Source organism: Onychostoma macrolepis, chromosome 09 (genome assembly GCF_012432095.1).
Source record: "Onychostoma macrolepis isolate SWU-2019 chromosome 09, ASM1243209v1, whole genome shotgun sequence".
NCBI lineage: Eukaryota > Metazoa > Chordata > Actinopteri > Cypriniformes > Cyprinidae > Onychostoma > Onychostoma macrolepis.
In genome coordinates, this window is record NC_081163.1 from 25,841,998 (window position 1) to 25,868,693 (window position 26,696).

A 26,696-nucleotide genomic window follows, 5' to 3' on the forward strand; every position below is an offset into this window, starting at 1 on the left:
GTCACATATTAGGGGTAAACGGATCGCAGTTTATCAGTGATACGTATGGACGAGACCGCACTGTTCGGCACACACGTGATTCGCAGATTAATTTGCCAATTTACACGTTCAAGCAATTTTAAACCACAAGAAGAAGAAACGAAAGAGAGCTTAATTCGTTACTCACGTGCTGTTCTCGCACACAATCAAAGTGCGCACAAGCAAAAGAGATGCGTTTCAGACAGCGCGGAAATACCGAGTTGCCTATACATACACACGCATAAAATTAGCCTATGTCAAAAACCCTTCACGGCATTGTCATTCTCTGTGCTTTAAATTTGTTTTTTTTTCTTGCTTATCCGAAAAAATAATCCGATCTGTGAAAAAAAAAAAAAAAAAAAACACAATATAATGCATTGAACCACTATATAATAGACTAATATATATTAGGCGTGTGTGTGTGTTTGGACATTGTATCTACATCCCAGAGTCTGTCTCTCTCTAATCTACAGGGGGCTACACCATCACCGAGGTCTTAACCTACAGCCCGTCCAACAGACTCCCGGCGTAACTGAGACAGAGACCATTCAGCAGCGCATCCCACACACACACACAGGGCAGCAGGTGCCAGCGGCTGAGACAGCTGATGGCTGTGTGTGTGTGTTAGGCAGATGGTTTTGCTGCATTTGTGTGTGTGGTGGCACAGGGATGGCACAGGGGTTTCTGCCTGACTGCTCTTAGTCAAGACTCTCTCCGGATACACAAGTCTGTGCAATTAGAGAGTCGGCAGGGGGTCCAGGGACCGCTATTCACCCCCAAACATGAGCAGCTAAATGAAGCTGCTGCAATGACCAGCTGTAAGCCACACACGGCTCATCTCTGACAATACTCTACCAATGAGGCCTGAACAAATGTAAAACTCAGGGAAATTTTTTAAAAGGATGTTAAAGGAATAGTTCCCAAAATTAAATGTTTTCATTTATTTGCATTCATACTGTTCTGAATCCATATGACTTTCCTTCCTCAGTGAAACACAAAAGGAGAATATCTGAAGAATATTCTAGCCCAGTGGTTCTCAACCTTTTTTGAGCCAGCGACCCCCTACCCATTATCCAGGTCCCTCAACGCCCACCATCAAATAAAACAGTCAAATTGTCTTCACTGAACATTACAGTTGATTATTATTTTGTGTTTATAATGAGGACTGTTATTTTTACAGTACCATTCAAATGTATGGGGTCATTATGATTTTTAATAGGGATGCACGATATGAAAATTTTTAACCGATACCGATAACCGATAATTAAGTCCTTCTCATGGTCGATACCGATAACTGATAAGTTCACATTTTTATATTACAATTTTCATATAATCTGCAGTTTGTGCACCCAGGAGAATACAAAATCTAAGATGCACTGATGAAACTGTTTTAGTAGCTCTGGCGTAACTATAATAGCAAACATCAGTCTGTTGACTCTTCAAATGTTTTTATTTTTTGTGTAAGGCACCACAATACTTAGTAACAGAAATGGTTTAACAGAACTATGACAGAACTATGGTTTATCTGCAATTAACAACTCATTAACAGCAAATTTATATTCAAATATTTCATGCATAAAGAAATGCATCTATTCAACCTTTTTAGTGCATGAGGATGAGGAAGTTATATAGAGACTTTAAGCAACAGCTGCGAATGGACTGGCTACATTGACCAGAAGTAAGTGGTTACACCGCCGTAGCCGAGAACATAAAACTCATTAAGCAACCTAAACAAGACGGCACAACGTGGCATTCAGTCATTTATTTAAATACAAATGATGGATTATGAGGAGGATGTTTAGGCAATAATTACATTGTTCTCTTCACATATCTTTAGTCTCAGAGCTACCTGAGGTGCTGTTGCTAACAGCAGACATATCTTTGTACAAACGAAAAAAAAAATCGTTAAAATTAGCTTAAGTTTAAAACATAATCAACACAGATTAAATGAAAGACTAATGGTGGAATCACATACTGATAGAATTAAATGGTATATACCAGGGGTCTTCAACTAAAACGGCTCGAGGTCCAGTAATGAACCCTCCCCACCAGCCGAGGTCCGAACAATTATAAAAAAAACATTCGATGGTTTTTGCCAGGCCAGGGTATCTGCAGGATATTTAACCTTAAATTCAAGACTTTTAAAGACCTTTTTTTTTTAAAGACCTGCACAAAAAAATCAAAATAAATAAAAAATTAAATGACTGTAAAAAGCACGATTTACTGTTCAGATGCAGGTTTTCACAAAAATAATCAAGTATTATATTAATTAAATAACATATAAATATATTTTACTGCCTTAATTGTTTACATTTTATAACACATCTTCTTGTTGATCCACCAGTTCACATTTACAACTCTGCGTGTTTGCTGCTAAAAACATGCATTGATTTTCACATTGGCCTTTGACAACAGCAGACGTACGGGCTGATTGAAAATGGAAAATCATTCTCTTCCAGCAGGTGGCGCTTTGGGAATGGCAGCAGTACACAAAGCAGCGAAGCAGATGACTTTGAAACGTGCAGCGCTCATATTTATTCAAAGAATAGCGCAATTCTTGTCTTTCAGTCCCCACATTTAACACCTCCTGAAATCATAATTAAGACTTTCTTGTAACATTTAAGATTTTTAAGGACCCGTCAACTTTCCTAATTTTTGAAAATGCCATTGCTTTTCACCCACTGAAAGTTTCATCTGTCTGCGCGCAGCGGGCAGCTCTCTGCTCTCATCACTGCACGCACGACTGCACCCAAACGGCTCTAGAGCTGACCTTGATCTGCTAGATATAAATTTGATGTACTAGAAATTAGCGTTTGGTATTTATTTCATTATGTCAAAAGCCTTCACGGATTCGGACCGGAGTCCGCTACCGTAAAGACTACAAAAGCTGCGCCAGTTGAAATAGAAGCTATAGGTCCGGGTCCAGATGGGACGGCTTCTGGGTCCGGACCCAGACCGCGGTCCGCCTGTTAGTGACCTATGGTATATACCATAAAACGCAACATTTAACTACTTAAGCTGTCACGTTGTAACGAATACGGCAAAACAACTGTTCTCCCCTAGTAGACGGTTACAGTAGAACGCCACGAAGTAGCAATTGAAGTCGCGAACATGCAATATGACATTGGAATGCCGTTGCCGTTCCAGCAGTGGAGGCTGCTTAAAGTCCCTAATTATTATTTTCTTTTAATACAGCTTCGCCGCGATGACGACCTTTCAAGTGAGATATAAGATTTGTTGTGTTAAAACTTGACGCCTTTTTTCCTCCTCTCGCAATCCTTGCTCAACATGCGTTGCAAATAGCAATGGTATTGTCCTCCTCTGCCACCGAGAAAAACTTCCAGACTGGCAAAGACATGTTCACAAATGATGACGTAATGAGCGTGACAAGCTGAGAATCACTGCAGTTTAAAGCTGCAGATTGCACTCGGAAAGTGGATGACTCTCAGATAAATCAGACTGATTGATTGATTTACCAGCACGCATACTTTATCGGATTTCATTTATTTATCGGAACAATAAAAATGACGTCATTTTCACCCATATCGGTTGATAATTTATCTGTCCGATAAATATCATGCATCCCTAATTTTTAAGAAATTTAGTTAATTTAAGGATCCATTGAGTTAATCAAATAAGACAGTGAATTACTTTTTTACAGTGAAATATTTGAAAATAAAGTGTAATAAGATTAAATTTAAGCTTAGTTTTTAAGCATGTTTGGTGATTTTCATTACTACAGCTTCAATGATGTTGAGATCTGATATACCTTGCCCCAAATTTAAAGAGACTTGATTAAAAAAAAATATCCTGTTTAGAATATATCCACAGGGGCATTACAAAAAAAAAAAAAAAAAAAAAAAAAAAAAGATTTTAGTTTGTTCTTCTGTTCCTGGAACTCTTGAACACCCTTTTACTTCTGTGATATGTATGGATGTTTTAATGAGCTTTCAGTGAAAAATAACAATATTTATCCCTTAGTTTAAAAAAAAAAAAATTATTTTAGAAAAATGTTATTTTTTTTTAGAATATATTGAATTTCCTTTTCTCTGACATAGTAGACATGGTAATTTTGGTGGGTAAACCACATTTACATTTGCAAATGGAAGAAATATAAACCCTTTTACTATATTTCATAAATTCTGTGAAAATATTTCAAAGTTTGCTTACAAATACTTCAAAGTACAACCCCAATTCCAGAAAAGTTGGGATGTTTTGTAAAATGCAATACAATCAAGAACCTTTGATTTGTTAGTTCTCTTTAACTTTTATTTAATTGACAGAAGTACAAATAATTTTTTTGGAACTGGTAATAGGCCAGGGTACACTGTAAAACCCAATAAGTTAAGAAAACATTTGAGTAAACAAACTCAATTTTTAAAAAAGTTATTAGAGTTTAAAAATTTTATGACAAGTGGGGCGGGGCCGAGAGCAACGGGAGCCAAGCCAAGCCTCACTTCCATGATCCCACCCCACTCATCACAATGATAATTATATACAACTTGCTTCCATAAACAGCACATTCATTCAGATCTTTAGTTAAGTGCAAACAGCACACTGGCACACTAAAGTAGTTATCTAAAAGACTCTTGACACACTTGCATGTGAATAATCAAACAACATGCAGTATATATAGTCTTTAAGTTTTGCTATCCATCCCCAACCTAACCACAGGTGCTACTCTTCACCACAACGGTAACACTACCAACATAACAAAACCAACAAAACCTATGTAAATCCTAACATAACACAACATTTAAGTACTAACTCTATGTTAAAACACTCTTGTGCAAAAACACACTAAATAACACTTAATTTCTACATTTATTTTCCTTGTTGTCTGATGCAAAGCATGGTGGGAACTAGAAAACAATCATTTTAAGTTCACCTTACTACAACGACATTTTGAGTTTACAGAACTTATTTGAATTAAGTCTAATGAACTTTCATTATTATTTGAGTGAAATTAACTCATTTCATTTCATTCATTTCACTGTTCGGTTTTACAGTGTATCATGTTTGGGTATAAAAGGATCATCTCAGTCTCAGTCATGGCTCATCACTTTGTGCCAAACAAATCAAAAATCACATTTCTCAATGCAAAATCGCAAAGAATTTAGGTCTTTCACCAATTACCATACTGTGAAAAGATTCAGGGAATCCAGAGAAATCTCAGTCTGTGTAGGGCAAAGCAGGAAACCTCAGGTGAATTTGCATGATCTTTGAGCCCTCAGATGGTATTGCATAAGTAACCGTCATGCTGCGGTGTTAAATTGCCACATGGGGTCAGGAGTACTTCAGAAAAACACTCTCACTTAACAGTCTGCTGCTGCATCAATAAATGCAACTTGAATCTCTGTTACTCAAGGAGAAAGCTATCAATTGTATGCAGTGATAACACCGCATTCTCAGGACCAGAGCCCATCTCAGACAGTCAAAAACAGTGGAAATGTGTGCTGTGCTCAAATGAGTCCACATTTCAACTTCTTTCTTGGGAAAAATGGATTTCGAATTCTCAGCCATATTTTCATCAGTGACAGATGCAAAAGATGCAGCAGAGCACGATGGGTGATTGGAATATGTGTGAAGGTACCTTTGACATGGAGGCATATATTGGTATTGTACAGTGATATATAGTGCCATCAAGATGATGTCTTTCATGGGAAGTCCATGGTTATTAGATCAAGACAATGCCAGGTCTCATTCTGCATGTGCTACAATAAAATGTTTTCATAGAGACGTGCATGTGACTGACTGGCCAGCAGATCTGTCTCCTATTGAACATGTACAGCCCATCATGAAAAGGAGAATCAGACAACGATGCCCACAGACTGGGCATCTGAAGTCTTGCATCTAGTGAAATCACAAAACTTTTAAGAATTAGTATCCTCAATTCCCAAACAATTAAACATTGTAATTAAAGGGAAAGTTGATGTGAGACAGCCTCTGTCCCAACTATTTTGGAGTGTGTTGCAGCCATCAAAATCAAAATTAGTTTATATTTACAAAAAAAAAATTAAATAAAAAAAATTGGCCAGCAAAAACATTGGATATTTTTCTTTGTACTTCGGTCAATTAAATATAGGTTAAAGAGAATGAGCACATAACATTTTCTTGATTGTATGGCATTTCACAAAACGTTCAAACTTTTCTGGAATTGGGGTTGTAGAAAGATGGGAAACATATGCTTCTCATTTTCAAAATAGTTATAATGATTTATATCTTTCTTATATCAATTAAATATAATTAAATTAATATTTTTGTTATTATCAATTCAATTTCAAATCTAGCTTTTGTCGTCGTTGTGGTGTGCCAGCTACAATAATAAAAATAATAAAAATTCCTTGAGCAACAATCGGCATGATTTCTGAAGGACCATGTGACATTGAAAGCTGGAGTAATAGAGCTTTAGCATGAGAGGAAAACACATTTTAAAATATATTCAAATAGAAAGCAGTTCTTTCAAATTGTAGATTTACTGTTTTTACTGTATGTTCTATCAAATAAATGCAAACTTACTGATTTTTTTTAAATCACATGGATCCTGTTATAATCAGTCATTCAGTAAATGAGTGCAAGCGCTACAGTAAACGGATGCCACGTTCTATTTCTAACGCACCAAACGCGCTCGCGCTACAGACAAGTTGACAAATAGATACAGAAAATGCGCTTTGATGCATCCAGTGTAGAGCCGGTGTGATGTGGCAGACCATTTTCTTTTGCAAGTTTCAGCTCATACATATTTGGTGTAAACTCACCGTAACCAAATGCCCCCAAGAACAGCTCAGCGCCCCCTTTCAAAAATATTGGTTCCAGCACCCCCCAATGCTCTCCGAACGCCCCCACTGAGAAACACTATTCTAGCCCCTCTTTTCAATATAATAAAAAAGCAAAAGGATCACTGTCTGAAAATGGCACCATAAAAACACAAAAAAGTAGTCCACAGAAAGGTTGCAAGATTTGGGGAAAAAAATCCAATTGCAATTTTTCTGATTTCTGATTGCAATTCCATTTGCAACTTAAAATATGAAAATAAATACTACAATAATAAAAAGTACTAATAAGGTACTAAAATGGACCCTTCAGGTACAAAGGTGTACCTTTTAAAAAGTAAAGTCCCAGTAAACGCTTTCTAAAAAAAAAAATTAAAATATGCAAAATAAAACCATAACATAAAAAGAAAAATAATGTAATAATAACAATAACAACAACTGTAAAATTTGAATACTAATATTTATGGCTCTTAATTACTTCATTTTCAAAAGTTTAAAACATCAAACTTAAAGCTTGTGTTTTGTTGGCAACAGCTGGTTTATAAGCACTTCTCATGAAAAGTTTTGGAAGATGATCGGCACACGTGCTCCCAAATGCATGTTATACCGGCAATGCACGCAACTAACACCACACAAATTCATGTGGAGCAGCATTTACAGCAAACTGAGACACTGAACGCAACAGGCCATGAGCTGCTGATGTGTAAAACACTACAGTGCCGTGCAATACTCTGAAATTTCGATGAATCGTGCAGACCTAGCCGCTGACTTGCATTTTTCCAATCACCAAGGACCACAGCTTCAGCTAAAATCCTATTTACTGTTCTAATCAAGGAAAAAAGTCACCAACATCTTGGATGGCCTGAGGGTGAGTAAATTAACAGTAAATTTTCATTTTTGGGTGAACTATCCCTATAAGACATAAGCTCATCTGTGAGAAACTGACTGAAATGGAAGTCATTATTCACTGAAAATACTCCCCTCCAGCACAGCTTCCAAATCAAATAGGGCAGCATTGGCAAAAATCCTGTTTGACCAAGAGAAATTACGAGTTCTGTCATGAAACTAGATGGCGCAGGCTGATGAGTCGATAATGCAAATTGATGATATTCACAGTGTTAAACTACTTGGCAAAAACGGATTCATTTAGCATACGTTGCCAATGAGCTTACTGCTTTACATTTAAATGTCTGAGTAGCATTCACGACAGCATTTCGCAGTGCACTTTCAGAGTTCCTCTGAAATCCTCCACCTTCCCCAGCTCCATCTGTATAGATCTGCTACGGGTTATTATACACTCCCCTCCAAAAGTACTGGGACAGTGAGGCCAATTCTATTATTTTTGCTGTAGACTGAAAACATTTGGGTTTGACATCAAAAGATGAATATCAGACAAGAGATTTACATGCCCACTTTTATTTCCAGGTATTTACATCTGGATCTGACACACAACTTAGAAGATATCACCTTTTGTTTGAACCCACCCATTTTTCATGTGAGCAAAAGTATTGGAACATGTGACTGACAGGTGTATTTTTTTGCCCAGGTGTGTCCTTTCACAATGATTATTCAAACATAATTAGCACTGAATGTCTACGCTCAGTTTCAGATTTGGGTTTTGCCTGTTCAAACTGCATTTATAGTTAAGAGGTGTAACCAACATGAAAACCAGAGAGCGGTCTATGGGTGAAAAATAAGCAATTATGAAGCTGAGAGAAGAAGGAAAATCAATCAGAGCCATTGCGCACACATTGGCCATAGCCATTTCAACCATTTGGAATGCCTTGAAGAAGAAAGAAGCCACTGGTGTAACAGACATCGAACAGGCAGACCAAGGAAAACAACTGCAGTTGACGACAGAAACATTGTGAGAGCTGTCAGGAAAGACCCTAAAACAACTGTAAGCGAGATCAGCAACAACCTCCAGAGGGCAGGAGTGAAGGTATCACAATCTACTGTTCGCAGAAGATTTCAAGTACAGAGGCTACACCAGAAGATGCAAACCACTCATTAGCAAGAAGAATAGGAAGGCCAGGCTGGAATTTGCCAAAAAGTACAGAGATGAGCCTCAAAAATTCTGGGACAAAGTTTTATGAACTGATGAGACAAAGATTAACCTTTACCAAAGTGACGGAAAGGCTAAAGTTTGGAGAAAGAAAGGATCTGCTCATGATCCCAAACATACAAGCTCATCTGTGAAACACAGTGGAGGTAATGTCATGGCTTGGGCTTGCATGGCTTCTTCTGGGATGGGCTCATTAATCTTCATTGATGATGTAGCACATGATGGCAGCAGCAAAATGAACTCAGAATTCTACAGAAACATTTTGTCTGCCAATTTAAAGTAAGATGCAACCAAACTTATTGGGAGATCCTTTATCATGCAGCAAGATAATGACCCAAAACACACTGCCAAAACAACAAAGGAGTTCATCAGGGGCAAGAAGTGGAAGATTTTAGACTGGCCAAGTCAATCTCCAGACTTAAACCCTATAGAGCATGCCTTTTACCTGCTAAAGAGGAGACTGAAGGGGGTAACCCCCCAAAACAAACAACAACTGAAAGAGGCTGCGCTGAAAGCCTGGAAAAGCATCACAAAAGAAGAATGCAAAAGTTTGGTGATGTCAATGGGTCACAGGCTTGATGCAGTCATTGAAAGCAAAGGATTTGCAACTAAATATTAAGTCTTTTTCACTTTAAAGGGGTCATATAATGGTACATGCACTTTTACAAGTTGATTGTACTGAAATGTGTGTTAGCAGTGCCTGTACACAACCATCATAAAATGATAAAAATCCATCCAGTGTTTTTTTTTTAATCTCCTTATTTGTTTTACCCTGTCTCAAATCAAGCCGTTCGACCGTGTGGCGTCACACGGTCGGACGCCTCCCACGATGGTTGATTGACAGCAGTGTTTCAACACAGACCGCCCTTGCTCGTGAGCGAGCTGTCAATCATAGTCCGCGTCATTGTTGATATACGCTGGAGCTGTCTATGAGCAGAATGGCGTCTAGCGATTGTGGTGTTCTGTTCTCGGTGCAATAATGAACACAGCAGTCATTTTGATGTTCCTAAGTCCGAACCGCTGAAGACACAGTGGCTGAGTTTCGCTTTTGAAGGAATATTCCCCACGAGCAACGTCAATGTTTTCATGTTTGCGAATCATTTTTCACCAGACTGCTTTATAAATGAAGGTCAGTATAAAGCTGGTTTTGCTAAGAAGCTGCTCCTGAAAAAGAATCGGTACCAACTATTCGTGTTCCTGCTGAACCTCCAGAAGAAGTGAGTGTAACGTTTAATTAACCTTTATATTAATCTTTGCAAATCGCTAGCACGCTTCACGATGTATGTGGCTAATGTTTACATTCAGGGTACATGCATGTTTTCTATTCTGACGTTCTCAATATAATTAATAATCCCACGTTTATAATGAACAAAAGCGTTACGGTTGCACAGTATCCTCAGAGACTCCGCTGCCATTCTTCAAAATATACCCTCAACTGTTGTCAAGGCAACACTCACGTGTGTTAGGTCAAAACGCCCACAGAACAGAGGGGCGGGCGAGCAAAGCTCACTAGCATTTAAAACACACGCACTAAAACGGTGTGCTGAACAGAGAGCTGTTTTTGACCAGGTAAAATGAGTGTTTTCTTACAATACTAATGAGAATTTTTAATTAAAGTATATTACAAACTTTCAATTTAGACCCTAAAGAATCATATTAGCTTGTACAAAAATGGCATTATATGACCCCTTTAATTATGTTAATTCTATCCGTTCCAATACTTTTGCTCACATGAAAAATGGGTGGGTTCAAACAAAAGGTGATATCTTCTAAGTTGTGTGTCAGATCCAGATGTAAATACCTGGAAATAAAAGCCGACATATAAATCCTCTTATATTCATCTTTTGATGTCAAAACCCAAATGTTTCACTCTACAGCAAAAATAGAGGAATTGGCCTCACTGTCCCAATACTTTTGGAGGGGAGTGTATAATAACCCGTAGCAGATCTGGACCACAAAACCAGTCATAAGGGTCAATTTTTCGAAATTGAGATTTATAAATCATCTGAAAACTGAATAAATAAGCTTTTCATTGATGTATGGATGTATTTGTTATGATAGGACAATATTTGGCTGAGATACAACAATTTGAAAATCTGGAATCTGAGGGTGTAAAAAAAAAAAAAAATTAATATTGAGAAAATTCATTACCATGCTAAAATCTTCAGAGAGTTGTAATGATAGAACTACTTGAACCATTTTGTAGTTAAAGGGTTAGTTCACCCAAAACTGAAAATTAGCCCATGTTTTACTCACCCTCAAGGCATCCTAGGTGTATATGACTTTCTTCTTTCAGATGAATCATGGCATGGGTGGGTGTTTTTGTTCAACAGTCCAAAAGTAGTCAAATAAAGCACATCCATCCATATTAAAATGTGCCTCACACGGCTCCGTATTAAAAATATTTCAATATTTAAAAACTATAATGAACAGTTTTGTGTAACTTCCGCTAACTGCCAAGTTGGGCTGACCAACTTGGCAGTTAGCGGATTCGAGATGGAAATTGAGTCATTCCCTAAAGTCCTACTGGAAGTTGATTCAGTTTCCATCACGATGATGAAGACCTGTTTGCTCCTCGAGTCCCCTGGTTACCAGCCAGGGGTAGAAGAACAGCAGACGGCAACAGGGGGTATAACTCTGCACAAGGTTTGCTGTCGAGCGGCAAGTAAACTGGGCATTGATTGGCCATCTGCTATCCCTGCCACAAAATGCTCGAGGCTAGATGGGAATTTCCTTGTTCCTACTACCTAAACAGTTCATCAGGCACTTCCACCTTTCCTGGATGATCTGATGAAATACTGGGAAAGACCACTGTCATCTAGAGTTCCAGTATATGGGTTTTCCTTGCTGGACATGGCAGGCATGCAGGAGATGGGCTGGTCTCACATGCCGTCAATGGAGGCATCACTGGCGGGCCATCTGGATCCCTGATCAGCGGTCGGGTTATCCATGATCGCACCTAAGCTGCCTCAAAGATCTGATCGTTTCTCAGCATCGATTTTTGAAAATATTTATAAATCTTCAACTCAGACTGAACGCGCTACTAACGCAATCACTCTTCTGTTGGCTTACATTGCTGAACTGGAGGAGGAGATGGCAGGGGCCTTGTCGCAAGGAAAGGATGTCACTGAGCTGTGGACCGAGATTCGCATGGTAACAGATCTCATATTGCGCTCTTCAAGATGCCTGGCTCAGTCCACAGGAAGAACGGTGGGTCTGGCGGTAGTTGGGCAGAGATCACTCTGACTGAATTTGTCCACCATGGGGGGAAAAGATAGGACTCACTTCATTGATCAGCTGGTAGATCCTAAAGGCCTGTTCGGGCCAGCTGTGGCAACGATGCAGCATTGATTCGAGGCAAAGGGAAGGGAACGAGAAGCCTTCAGGTCGTTTGTGCCTTGTAGAGCCCCTATGCAATGACAAACATCACGTCGTCCAGTTTATACACAAGCAAGACTGACAGGAGGGCAAGCATATTGGCATGGGCCGAGGAGCGGAAGTACATCCTCACTGGTGGTTGTTCAGTATGATCAAGATAAACAATCTCCCTCTTTGCAGCGAAAATCCTTCGCTCAAGAGGCAGCGGCCCCACCCCTCCCCCTCCAACTGCGAGGGGAAGAAAGAAGAAACAGGCGGTTTAGCAGATTCCAGTCTGTTTATCACATTGTCTCCGCAAATCCCCCGGAGTACAATGATGAGCATCAAAGGCACTCACCAACTATCACACATACCCTGGGGTCGAGTACAGAATGTCAAGAAGCACCATCACACACGTTTCCCCTGTATTGTTGAATCAAATAAAGCAGACTGTTAATGCACAAGAACATTGTGTGGTCTCTTGTTCTTCCCTTTTTCTAAATTCAAACAAGTCTCTTATACAAATGAAAAGAGATTGTGTAAGTCACAATATGGTGTTACACAAGCACCCTGTACAAACTGTATTGTTGAAAACACCTGTAGTGCAAGTAGAAAGTCTATCACAGTTCCAGGTTTCACCACTAGAGGTCTCTCCAACACAACGTTTGAACAAGGTGCGAGATTTATCAGTACACCTAGACAATTGGGTGAAATGCACAGATTCTCAGTGGTTACTCAGCACGATTCAAAAGGGCTACAGACTGCAATTTGCGAGAAGGCCTCCGGGGTTCTCGGGAATAAAACAGTCAAGAGTGCAGGCAGAGAATGCAAACATTTTGAAGGAAGAGATAAATTCTCTCCTTCTCAAGGAAGCAATTAGGGAGTACCAGTGGAAGAATCAAAGAAGGGATTCTTCAGCCAGTATTTTCTGATCCCAAAGAAAGGGGGAGGCATACAGCCTACTTTGGACCTTAGAACTTCAAACAAACACCTGAGAAAATACAAATTCAGAATGTTGACACACAAATCCCTGCTCCATTCTATACAAAGAGGAGACTGGTTCACCTCAACAGATCTGAAAGATGCTTATTTCCATATTCAGATCAATCCTCAGCACAGACAATTCCTAAGGTTTGCTTTCTAGGGCAAGATATACAAGTTCAAAGTTCTACCGTTTGGCCTGTCTCTAGCACCCCGAATTTTCACAAAATGTGTGGAAACGGCACTAACACCACGGAGACAGCAGGGTATAAGGATATTAGCGTATCTGGAAGACTGGTTAATTTGTGCCAGGCCAAAGGAGATGGCAGATCTGCATACGAAGGCAGTGTTAATGCATTCAAATGCTCTGGGCTTTGTAGTAAACCAGTAGAAGAACTCATTGACTCCAACTCAGTCAATAATATTTCTGGGTTTAAACCTACACTCAGTATCTTACTGGGCAATCCTGTCAGAACAGAGCAGGGAGAATTTAAAGGAACTCTGTAAGTCAGTTTCATCCGGGGAAAACTTTTTTCAGCTTTGTCTGAGGTTGCTGGGCCTCATGGCTTCTGTCATAGCAGTAGTGCCTTTTGGGCTACTGTTCATGAGAGACTTTCAGAGATGGGTTGCTTCTCTGAGATTATATCCCTCCAGACATTTACACAGAAAGGTGCGTGTCTCAGCCCAATGCTTAAAGGCACTGCTCATCTGGCAGGACAGGGAATTCCCGATGAAAGGAATGGCAATGGGAGTAGTCTCAAATCGCAAGGTGGCCACCACAGATGCATCCTCACTGGGTTGGGGAGCGATAATAGAGGGACAACCTGTGAATGGGGTATAGACAGAATCAGCCAAAGTAATGCATATAAATTGTCTGGTAGTCCTTGCAGTTTCCCTGGCCTTCAAACACTTCCTTCCACAGATAAGAGGCTGTCATGTGTTAGTCAGATCAAGGGAGAGTCCGATCGAGGAGTCTGCATGCCTTGGCAAAAAGAATATTATTATGGAGCAGAAAGCACTTGCGGTCTCTCAGAGCGACACATGTGCCAGGCCAAATGAATATTGGGACAGACCTGTTGTCGAGGGGGAATGGAGGCTCCACCCAGAGGTAGTTCAGGAGTCAGGCAAGAGTGGATCTATTTGCCTCAGAGGAGAACACACATTGTCCCCTGTTCTTCTCACTAAAGGGGATGAATGCGCCACTAGGGATGGATGCATTAGCACGTCCCTGGCCAGAGACTCTGTTATATGCTTTGACACCGATAAGCCTTATCCTCCCCACACTGTCCAGAATCAGATCACAGAGGGTGAGGGTCCTCCTAATAGCCCCGTTATGGACAGCAGAGACAGTTCAACTGCTGTATTCACATCCATGGCGTCTTCCTCAGCACAGAGATCTCCTCTCTCTGGCAGGGGGGAGGATTTTTCATCCACATCTGGAGAGGTGGAATCTTTGGGTCTGGCCAATGAAAGGTCTAACCTGAATAGCCTGGGCCTGCCTCAGAATGTGATCTCCACCATACAGAGTGCTAGAGCAGACTCCACCAGATCTCTGTATGAGGCAAAATGGAAAGGTTTTGAGACATGGTGTCAGGAAAGATAGAAAGACAGAAGAACCATTTCTTTCATCAGTGTCAGACATCCTTACCTTCCTTCAGAAGATGCTAGGAGGAGACAAAGCCTTCTCTACAATCAAAGTGTACCTGGCGGCCATTTCATCTTGCCACAAGGGATTTAACGGTGAAACAGTAGGAAAGCATCCTATCGTAAGTAGATTTATGAAGTGTGTGCACCGCCTGAGACCAATCACCAAACCTATATTACCAACATGGGTCCTGGTCCTGGAAGCACTCAGGGAAGCCTTTTAGAACCCTTGGAGTAGGCAGATTTGAAGATTGTCTCATACAAGACAGCTTTACTGCTCGCCCTAACCTCTATGAAGCGGGTCGGGGAGTTACATGCATTATCTATCAACCCTGCATGTATCAAGTTTACAAAAAAAAATTCCAAAGTTATCTTGCGCCCAAACCCAGCATTTGTGCCCAAGGTAGTCATGCCTGGCTATTCATGTATGGAGATCAGTGGTGGAAAGAGTACTGAAAAAATATACTCAAGTAAAAGTACCATTACATTCCAAAAAATGTATTGTGAGTAGAGTAAAAGTACTTGTCCAAAAAACTACTTGAGTAAGAGTAAAAGAGTATCCTATTTAAAAGTACTCATGAGTATTGAGTAGTGAGTACTGAGCTGTGGATTCTACCCCCTCATAATAAACGCTGTACACTGCATTTTATACATTTAAAAAAGAAAATGCTGTACATTCTGTAATTCACATTATCTTGTTTGTCATAAAGAATGAAGAATATCTATCATCCAGCTGTTTTAATTTTGACTGCCAACTCTTTAAAATACATCAAAACAGCACGGAAACAGTATTCAGTTGAAGAAAAGATTAAAGTTATTCTCAGTACAATCATCCCCATTTAAATCATAAAATCTGAAAAAATAGATTTAAAATTATGTGCCACTGAGACAGCATGCTGTTGTTGCACTTAAAATATTAATGTTTAGAACAGTGCAAATACAAACACCATTAGAAACTCATAGTTCAGCATCACACACCATGATATGGGTTAAAATGAGAGCCCATTTCTCTCCAAAACGGTGCCAGTTTTAGCATTTTGCAATAAAGAAATAAGAATAACTAAACTTGATAATTTATGTTACAATTTTAACATAAATGCACATTGTTCTAGAAGGATGGCATCATGTCATACCTTTTTTACACATTTACTCGAATTGTTATGCTGATAATACAATTTGTAAGAAAAAATGCATTAAATAGCGAGAATTGCTGAGCCGCGGCAGTCTCAGTGAATCCGCAGCATCCACAACTGAATGGAACAAAAAGTGTTTAACCTGAAAATTGTTTATGCGCGAGTGCACCTGCTAAATAAAGGCGGATTGTATAAAATGGATAAAATAAAATAAAAAATAAACGTTTATTAACAAGCTTCAGTTTTATTACATCACGCGCTGACACAGATGCAGTAGCCACAGTTTCCAAATTACAGTGTTTCCAACACTTTTTCACAGCGTGCGCTCAAACTCATCAAAAGTCAACTAGTTCAACAAGCAACAACGACTTATCCAAGTAACTGCTGCAGAACACACGAGAGAGAGAGAGACGAGGCAGCACAGATCGCGTGTCTCATAATGCTGGGTACACACTACCTTATAAGATCTTCAAAATGTGAGAGACCACAAACATGAGGACAAAAGAATCCTAGATTTAACCGTTTTGCTCTTATAGTGTGTGGTGTGCTGCAATGTGACAAACAGCACACCACACATCAACAGATTTTCAACCAAGAGTCCTGACTGTCAACACGGGAAATCTCTGGAGACTTGAGAATAAACAAGATTTTTTTTTTTTGCAATTTTAGAACAAAGAACATACAAGGGCAATAACATATAAATTACATCAAATACAATAATAAACAAAAAAACAATAAAAAAAATATATAATAAAAAAGGAAAAGCAATAAGAAAATTACATTTCCTTAAACAAGTATAAATAATTACAAATTATTCAAAGAATAGATTTAAGGCTTTAAAGTAATGGCAAAGCCCCAGTCTTTGGTAATGGCAGAAAGAAATGGCGATGACAGTGTCCAAATCCTTTTGTGCTGCGCCATGACTGTGACTGCGTTTGTTATGCTTCTGTCTTCTGTCAGCTCGCTTTCTGATTGGATATGGTTTCGTTTCACATGATAATCTCGACATCGTATGCGCGTTTGTCCTTGGGGTTCCCCCCACACATCAGGATTTCTGATTGTAAATATTCAACATGTTGAATATTTACGATTCGCGATCAGGGCGCCTCGGATGTTCTTCCGAGCAGATTCAGTCACTCTTAACATACCACAGGAAAATCTGATAAGATAATCTTTAGAACCACCAGGATAATCGGGACATTACCTAGGATTGTCGAAAGGGGAGAAATCGGCCCAAAATCAGACAGATTATCTTGTGGTGTGTACCCAGCATTAGTAAGTGGGAATTTACCGAACGTGGCACTTGTGGGAGTTAACACTGTACGCAATACCCGCAACCTCACACCACATTTCAGGCCGTGTAGATAGCCAAGCATAAATCATTTAGTAAGCAGAAATCCGAAATGTACCTTAACATATTAGAGGAAGATGCAACTGAATTGATGCTTGAAGAATGCACTTTCAGCAGCCATGATAAACAGCAGTTAGCGGTTAAAGTTTTCTATGGACAATTTGATTTGACGAAAGTCACGAGACCGATTTATATCTCTCAATCCAATCACGTTGATGGATAAAAATTTAATTAAAATAAGCATGTAACGACCACAAATGGAGGAAAATAGCGGATTAAAAGTACCGATACATCACTTAAAATGTACTCAAGTAAAAGTACACAATTTGTAAACTACTCAAAAAAGTACAATTACTGATAAAAACTACTTAATTACTGTAACGTGAGTATTTGTAATTCGTTACTTCACACCCCTGATGGAGATAGAAATTCAGGCTTTCCACCCTCCTCTCTCAGAGTCCTCAAGGATAGGGGATCTGCAGCACTTAAGTCTGACCTGGGCATTAAGGATTTACTTGGAGAAGACTGTTTTTTTTAGACTATCTGAAAACCTCTTTGTGTGTTTTGCGAACCCTAAGAAGGGCCAGGCACTGTCAAAACAGCGACTATCTCACTGGATAGTGGAAGCTATAAAACTGGCATATTTAGTGAAAGGTCAGCTATTACCAGGAAACCTAAGAGCTCATTCTACAAGAGGAATGGCCGTGTCTTGGGCGGTATTTAAGGGTATCTCCATGGAAGATGTGTGTGCGGCAGACGACTGGGCTTCTCCTCATACTTTTGTGAAATTTTATAAATTGGACGTGACAAAATCTGCTTTGCTACAGGCAGTGCTGGAAGCACAGTAAAGAAAAAGGGAAAGGAGCATAAAAGACTGCTAAGTGCAATGAATAAGCTAGGGGATGCTGGAATATTGGGCATTTTCTGTATCCCATAGTGAGATGTGGAGCGAGTCGACCAAAAAAGAATGTTGTTATAACCTTGGTTCTCTGAGGGAGATGAGTGAGATATCTCACCAGAGGGCCCATTATTCTTATACTCGGAAGAGCTGTAAAGTATGCCGTACTGAGCCAGCGCTGCTGTTTAAATAGGAAGGGGTGGTGCTTCCCGGGAGAGCGGGCCTGATGGGCGTGATTGTATAGGGCTTCACGGATGGCCACGCAAGAGGCGTTTCCCATAGTGAGATGTCTCACTCATCTCCCTCAGAGAACTAAGGTTATAACCATAACCCAACGTTTTAAATATGGATGGATACACTTTATTTGACTACTTTTGGAGTGTTGAACAAAAACACCTTGGAAAGCTTGGAAAAGCATAGCTTGGTAGAGCAAGGGCAATTTTTATATAACTCTGATTGTATTCGTCTCAAAAGAAGAAAGTCATATATACCTAGGATGCCTTGAGGGTGAGTAAAACAGACTAATTTTCATTTTTGGGTGAACTAACCCTTTAAATGTAACTTCTGTAGTCTATTTTAAATGGGAATAGTATCAGAAAAATAATGATCTTTAATGTTTTCTTCACACAAAACTGACCTCAGAACACTATGAATATAATGCTACAACTGAAGACTTTAATAACACACTATACAGAAAAAAAGCATCTAGGATATTCATCAAAGATATCGTCCAATCGTCATGAGGATGAATAAATAATAAAATTATTTTAATTTTTGTGTAAATTATTCCTTTAATTTCCCCACAAGGAGTCATATTCGATAATCAAAATGTGGTTCGTCCATGCTAATGGCAGCTTTTTGCATGACCAGAAGAACTTGTTTCAATAGAGAGTGAAATCACCCTTTCCGGCAATAATCAAAATGATAATGTCATCTGTCAGATTTTACATCAGAAACATGTCCACGGCTCTCTTAGGAAGGGCTGGGTTTGAAGAGAGAGAGAGAGAGAGAGAGAGAGAGAGGGAGGAGGGGGTGGTGGGGGTTCGCTCTGATGAGTTTATGGAGTTGTTCTGATGACACGGGCCATCTTGCCGTGCCGGGCCCGTACTCAGCAAGGAGAGAGGAGAGAAGGTTAAAATCTTTCCTTTCAAGGGCCTCAATCAGGCTCGGAGGAAAACAGTAATCAGTGTCTTTCAGTCCGGGGCCCGAACGCAGCGCGGCCCTTTCTCCGCCAGCCAGACCCGAGCAATCAACCTGCCAGGCATTAGCAGCGGAAAGACAATCTGAAAATAAGGGGTGTAATGCACCTGCCAGCAAAAATGCCCATTTGGAGAAAAGCAAGTGATCCTGGTGACCCCACAGAGGGGAGGAGAGAGAAAAAGAGAGGGAGAAAAACATTTAACAGAATTCACCCTGATGGCAGATCCCCTTCCCATCGACACCTCATCTCAAAGCAGCAGCAATTATAGCTTTTGTATCCCTCAAGAAATAAAAGCTTTTTGCGAGGGGAGGGCGTAAGCAGAGAGAGAAAGAGAGCGGCCGGTAATCGGCAGGCTTTGTCAAAGGACAATGTATTAATGCAAGCGCCCCATGGGGTCAGAGGTTGTTCAAGAACAAGACTAATGCTCTTTGATGTCCTCTGCAGGTGCATGGAGTCCGTCGGACGCCCACAGAAAAGGAGACGCAGAGAGACCTCTGAGCGCCGACTTCCACGTTTGCACTTGTGAAAGAGGCCCAGGCGAACCTCGGCTTTGTGAATACGAGTCCGGTACTCCCGAGAGACCCAATGAAGGGATTGTTCGTAATGGGCTTTACAGCTGGAAAACAAAACAAAGAGATGTGCGCAGCTCTTCGGGTCGCATCCTCCTCCAGAGAGGAAGTTTACTTGAACAGATCAATAAAGATCAATGTTAAACGGCGCTTCTGAGCTTCACAGGCCCATTCAGATGCTGGATTTGATTGTTTGAATATACCTCTAAAGCATAAAATGCTTGAATATTTTCAAAGTCAAAATCCAGTTAGTTCAATAGGAATCCCCAAGATTTGGTGTTCCGCTTATGGGCGTAAAACTTCCTGCAGATTTCACAACAGATTCAGTTGGTGACACGAAATCGGCAAGTTGAGAGTTGCAAGATAGTTGCTTGTTTTAAATGTGACTTTGGTGTTTCATATGTTGCATACATTACAAATGTTTTGACAAAATTTTGCTAATGTGACTGCACATTTTGCAAGCAATTGAACAGATTGAGACAATTTAAGTCCCATTGTTTTTTGTGAAGGCTTTATAAACAAATACACCTCTAATGCCCAAAAACGCTGTTTTAAGGTTAACATTAACATCCAGTAATTTCAATTTGAATCCCCAGGGTTTGGTATTCCACATACGGGCAAAAGACTTCCCGCAGATTTCACAAGAGGTTCAGTTGGTCACATGAAATCAGCCAGCTGACCAACAGATAGTTGCTTATTTTAAAGGTGACCTCAGTGTTTCATACATTTCATATGTTTTGCCTGAGAAATTTTGCCAAAAGTTTGCTAATGTGACTGCACATCAGATTATGTCCATTTATGTCCCATTCAGGGGCACGGGAAGATGTTTTATGTTGGGGGTGTTGTGGGGTAGAGGCTATTTACACTAAGTGAAAATAGCGGTATTCTTTAGTGATATGCTATTTACACAGTGCAAATAGCTTTAGATTCTGTTTATTCTGTTAAAATAGCAGGATCCTGCTAATTACTTATTGTAAATATTGAATAAAAGGGTATGATTAATTGTGGCGAAAAACATTATTAGAGAAAAACATTACTTATTGCAAATAGTGGCAATTATCTGCACCTCTGCATTGTAATACATTATAAAATAGTATGCAACTTATTGAGTGTAATTTCTTAATTTTATTTCAAATTATTAAATGGATGCCACCTTCTTAGCTCTCCCTACACCTCGGGTGTAACCCTTCCCGATGCTTTGTTCAAATTTTGTATTATTTCCTTCATTTTTATTAAAAAATAAATGCTCTTCTGATGTGATGTGATTTGAAATTTAAAAAGAGAGAAAAAAAGTTCGCCAAAGGGCAGATTCGAACCCCGGTCGATTGTGTCAAAAGTACGGTAGCACGCACTTTACCATCTGCGCCACTGAATCAGTCAATTGACGACCGTCTTTTGCAAATTTGACTATCCCAATCATACGTTTGTGGGTGGAGTTAGTGTTAGCCTCTACCAACAACATGGCTATTTGCACTTTTTATATTCCCAACAATTAAACAGTTGCCCACAGAAAAAAACAGGGGGTGCTGCAGCACCCTCAGCACCCCCACTTCCCGCGCCCCTGGTCCCATTAGTGAAGGCATTTTACACAAATTTTCAAAATGCTGTCTTAAAGCGTGGTTAAATTTACCATTGTTTGGTTAATGTTCACAGTCAAAATACATCACTGTTTCATACATCACTACACTATTGACAATACACCTTTTTTGCCTGCAAAATTTTGTCTAAATGTTGCTAATATGACTGGACCTTTAGCAAGCAACTAGATAACTATAGATTTTGAGATAACTTATATTCTATTAATTTTTAGTAAAGACATTACCATATTAGTTTGTCCCAAAAAGTTTGAGCAAAACACAAACTTAAGATAAAATGAACACAGCAGAGGCTTTTTATTATCCCTGTAATCAATGTGGTAATTCCTGTGTCATTGACTGATAGCTGATGAATGATGAAATAAGTGTGTTTAGGAGATGATGGACAATAGTATTCATTTAGAGATGCCTGGATCTGTGAAGAGCTGGGCTGAGGGTTCCTCACTTTAAGAGAGATGCTCTCCATACAAGAGGCTTCTTGTGATTAGTACGGGATATTAACCCTCCCATGAGCACAAGGGCGATTAAAACAATCACTTTTAATTCAATTTCACACTCTCACAACCCCTGGTGCTCCAGCAAGCAGAGCTGTGGATCGGGCAGTAATAAACGTGATTTCTATCCACACATCACACATCTTTTGAATGTTTTTAATGCACACCATAAAAGAGTTAAACTGATGAAAGAGGCACAAGACAACAGCATCTAAATCGAAAACCTTCAGACGCACGGTCATATCAGGTCAGAATGTCACATGAAAAAAAATGCACTGTATGACGTGACACAACTAGTTTTGTCCAGAGCGGTTCTGTTTACACACCACTGATGCAGGTATGCATCCTGAAAATTCAAGGGAGTCACTTTGTTTATAGAATGCATTGAATGTGTGTGAATTTAACCGTATCTGGCACTCTGATACAGCACTGACACCTGTATGTTCTGCTGCACACAGTAACGGCCACACAGCTCCTGACCTACACAGAGCTGAGCCTTCAACAGCCCCACAAGCCTCTTCACCACAAACCACTCCATCAGTGAGAAAGAAAGTAAGGGAGATGGGAAAACCTCCCAATGTCACCCAGAGTGATTTGTTATGTGCTGGAGGAGAGACAGGAGAGAGTGTAAGAGTTGATGAAATGATTATACAGTGGCAGGAATGGAAGGAGAGATTGTGTGTGTGTGTGTGTGTGTGTGTGTGTTGAGGAGAGCTTTCGGACAGTCTGCAGACAAAAGTCTTCATTTTAACATACTGCGGGCCGGGGCAAAGTGACACCGCAGAGAAAAACATATCTCTAGATATTTTTTTCAGCCTTTTGACAATGTGTAAATCTATCTTGTCATGATAGGTGATGTTTCCGCATTTGCTCTGAAATGGCTCAAAAGTTATTCTCACTTCCCACTATAGGGATAGGAGGAATGATAATTAATTGTAATGATACCTAACAATTAAAAGTAATAAACAATGCACACAGCCGTTTTAATATCTGGGGTTAGTAAGATTTTTTAAAAATGTTTATGAAAATCTTTTAAAATTTACAAATGGTACATTTATTTCATTAAAAAAAAATCTGTAAAAACATAAAGACTGTGAAATATTAGTTCAATTTAAAATGTTTTTTCGATTTGCATATATTTTAAAATGTAATTTATTCCTGTGATGCAAAGCTGAATTTTCAGCATCATTACTCCAGTCTTCAGTGTCACATGATCCTCCAGAAATCATTCTCATATAGCCTACTGATTTGCTGCTCAAGAAACATTTCTGATTATTAATGTAAAATATTACATTAACGCTTAACATCATTAGCATTAGCAATTATTTTAAATACTAAAACATGAAATGTGATGTGAGGCTATCAGTGAATATTTGATATTTGAAATGAATTAATTGAAACGATTTGAGAAAGTGAGTCAGTTACAGTTTTTGTGTTACTCCAATCAAATGACTTGATGCTGTTACACATAAAACAATGAACTTATAAATGACACAGTTTTAAATAAATTCTGATTATTTCTCTGTCCTAATGTGGGATGAGTCCACATACTTTTCTATTTCGAATAGTTTTTAATCATTTCTGCTTCTTAAATTGCTTATCTTTGTTTCAGTACAGAAACATCAGTGACATCACATTCTGTAATATCTATACTGTTTTCCCTTTTTAAAATGTGTTTGGTAAGAAGAAGAAAGTTTACTGTAAGAATTGTAAAAATAGGCCATGATAATATCTGCATCCAATAATCAGCCTAACCAGACCAATGGCAATAAATTAAATTGTCCAATACTGATACAGTCATGATATCCCTAAAAATAGATCCCTAAAAATCTTTCATTAAAATGATCCCTAATTATCTCCTGCACAAACATCAACAGAATAGACATCACAAACACACACACACAGAGTAAAGCAGTGATCGTGCATATCTGACATGAGTGGGGCGGTCACAGACATGCACGAACTGCCACATAAAAGGCCTCAACTGCAATTACACAAATCCTGACCTGCCTTTGGACACACATTCTCATATCTCCACTAACCTACTGCTCATTTCCTGTGCCCCCTCGCGCCGTCTCTGTAAACGGATGTGAGTGTGTGTGTGTGTGTGTGTGAGTGAGTTTAATCTTGCCTTGAAGTCTTATGTTTCTCGAGTCTCTGCAATTTTCCCTCAGCTTTCATCTCCATGTTCACTACAGTCAGATCATTTCCAAAAAGGGTTACACACTTCTGATGTCTCACACACACACACACGCACATCTGAATAGCTCTCAGATCAGAGGCTTGTGCTCTAACTGCTGCTGCAGATACAGTGCCACTCACCAGCCTCCTTCTCCGATGATTGACACGTGTCAGTCACGCTCGTTTCTACCCTGACCTGCATCCTCAGTGTTAAAAAAATTGGCTTCGACTTGTCTGGGAGATTTTTTGCAATGAGCCAAACCACCTTTGTAAAATAATAACCTTTTGCAAAATAAATTCTATTCATTACAGTGAAAGTTTCAAACTCATTTGCTATCAATGAAAAAATAGTCACTGACTGCTCTACAATATAGCCAATGTTAGTTTTTATGCTGTGGTCGATAAAAGATGATAACTCGCATTGTAAAGATATAGCCTACTGTTTTTTGCTGTTTAAAAACTGTAACATTTAACAGCATTTAACAGAGAATCAGAAAGAAATAATCTATGAAATTAAGCATAAAAACATTACAATTTACAGTAAGAAGTATAATTTTCCTAAGCTGGAATAGAAAATGTGTGCATACATACATACATACATACATACAGAAAGCAACAATATTGGCCATTATTGATATGGTCATGAATATATCATGCATCTGTAATTCTCATGCCTGAATCCACCTGCAGCATTTAAAATCTGGAGGTTGTTGGTGTTTATTTAAATATAACAATATCACAAATTGCTTTATTTACGGTCCATAACATGAAAATAATCTTGTAAATGGTATCATTCAGTATTCCTGTATGGGTTTGATGATGACTTACCCTCTTTCTGCTCTGTCATGGTGGGCGTCTGTGTCTCCTTGGTGTAGGACACCACCTCTTTGGGAGGGAAATCCACGTGGGTCACCTTCACCATGGCCAACTTCAGAGGACCACGTCTGAAAGAGCACACACACACACACACACACACACACACACACACACACACACATAAATTATAAGAAGGAATAATGCCCACACTGTTCAACCATCTAAACGTTTACACACATGCTGCATCTTTCTTTAGCAGATGACAAACTGAGGCCACATCTCTATCAGCTGATCACAAGTGGACAGCACTAAACACAGCACAGGTGGAAACATGTTCCAATAAATCTTAGAAACGCACTGTGATTCAATCACCCACACCAAATTCATAGGTGGTCAGAAATGGACACATTTGCTGGGAGAAAATTAGTTGCACAATTATGCACAAAAATCTTTTGTTCTGAAAAGGCTTGTGCCAGATTAGCTTGTAGATAAATACAAACTTCGATAAATGAATTTTAAACAAAAACCCATAAACCCATCAAAAATATTATTACATTTTTTATAACTGATTTATTAATTTAAATTAATTTAATGGGTGGTTGTGAAGGAAAAATAGCCAGTAGCCAACATCTCTTTCAATTGTTCAAATGCTTTAGAATACAGAAAGTGTATAGTTTAACATTTTTTGTCATTATGTAATTTCTAAACTTGCATTTGATCATGTTAATGACTTTTATTCTAAATTCTATTATTCTAAAATCTGGAAAAATAGTAACACTAATGCATAAATACTAAATAAATGTGTCCAAACCTTTAACTGGTATTGTAAGCATTGTCTCACATTTTCATCATACCAGGTGTAAATGTCTCTAAATGTCCTCTGGAAATCACTGTGCTCACTTTAGAAATCTTTCAAACTGATAATATTTACATTCATCTCTGTGTGACGTTTAAAGCATTTAAAACACTTATGCTTTGATATCTTGACGTTTACTTTACAGCACAGTAGGGATGCTCAATATTATCGGACTGATATTGGAATCTGCCGATAATGGCTCTAAATGTAAATATCGGCATTGGCCCGATATGAAAAATTATGCCGATATGTCTTGCCAATAAGAGGAATACATTAACTCACATGTGTTCAGGGTGTGCTAGTGATTAGATCTAGGGCTGCAACATAATCGACAATTTCATAATCGATTCGTTGTGTCGCGCGACGCAGAGACGTTTGATTATTTAAAAAAAAAAAAAAAAACTTTAGTTGAGCGCGGAGCGGAGTGAACACACTCGGTCTCTCTCGCGCACGGATGCTAGCAGAGTTTGGCGCCTCATAAATAAATGTTAAAAAAAAAAGTAAAAAAAAAAAAAAAAAAAAACGAGCGGAGGTAGAGGAAAGATACATAGTGGAGGCAGAGAAATCCGTGTGACCCAAGTCATCCAAGGTGTGGGAGCAGGGGCGGCGTTTGCGTATGGCAGAGTATGGCAGTTGCCATACCCTAGCCCAGTCAGGTGCTGTGAAAAATTATCCAAACTTGTCGCTTATAATTCGTTTTTATTTTAAATCAGAGAGTTTTAAAAATAGTAAACCAATGATAAGCACTAAAATAACTTGTCAGT

The 26,696-nt window shown here is 39.2% G+C and overlaps 1 protein-coding gene across 2 annotated transcripts in view; it reads right to left on the reverse strand.

Moving 5' to 3' along the window:
• dync1i2a (dynein, cytoplasmic 1, intermediate chain 2a) overlaps positions 1–26,696 on the reverse strand; it is a 54,627-nt gene that overhangs the window by 17,557 nt on the left and 10,374 nt on the right. For both annotated transcript variants that reach the window (XM_058786921.1, XM_058786922.1), the window contains one exon: positions 25,089–25,204. In XM_058786921.1, the coding sequence (XP_058642904.1) occupies positions 25,089–25,204 (116 nt within the window). The remainder of the gene's footprint in view (positions 1–25,088; positions 25,205–26,696) is intronic.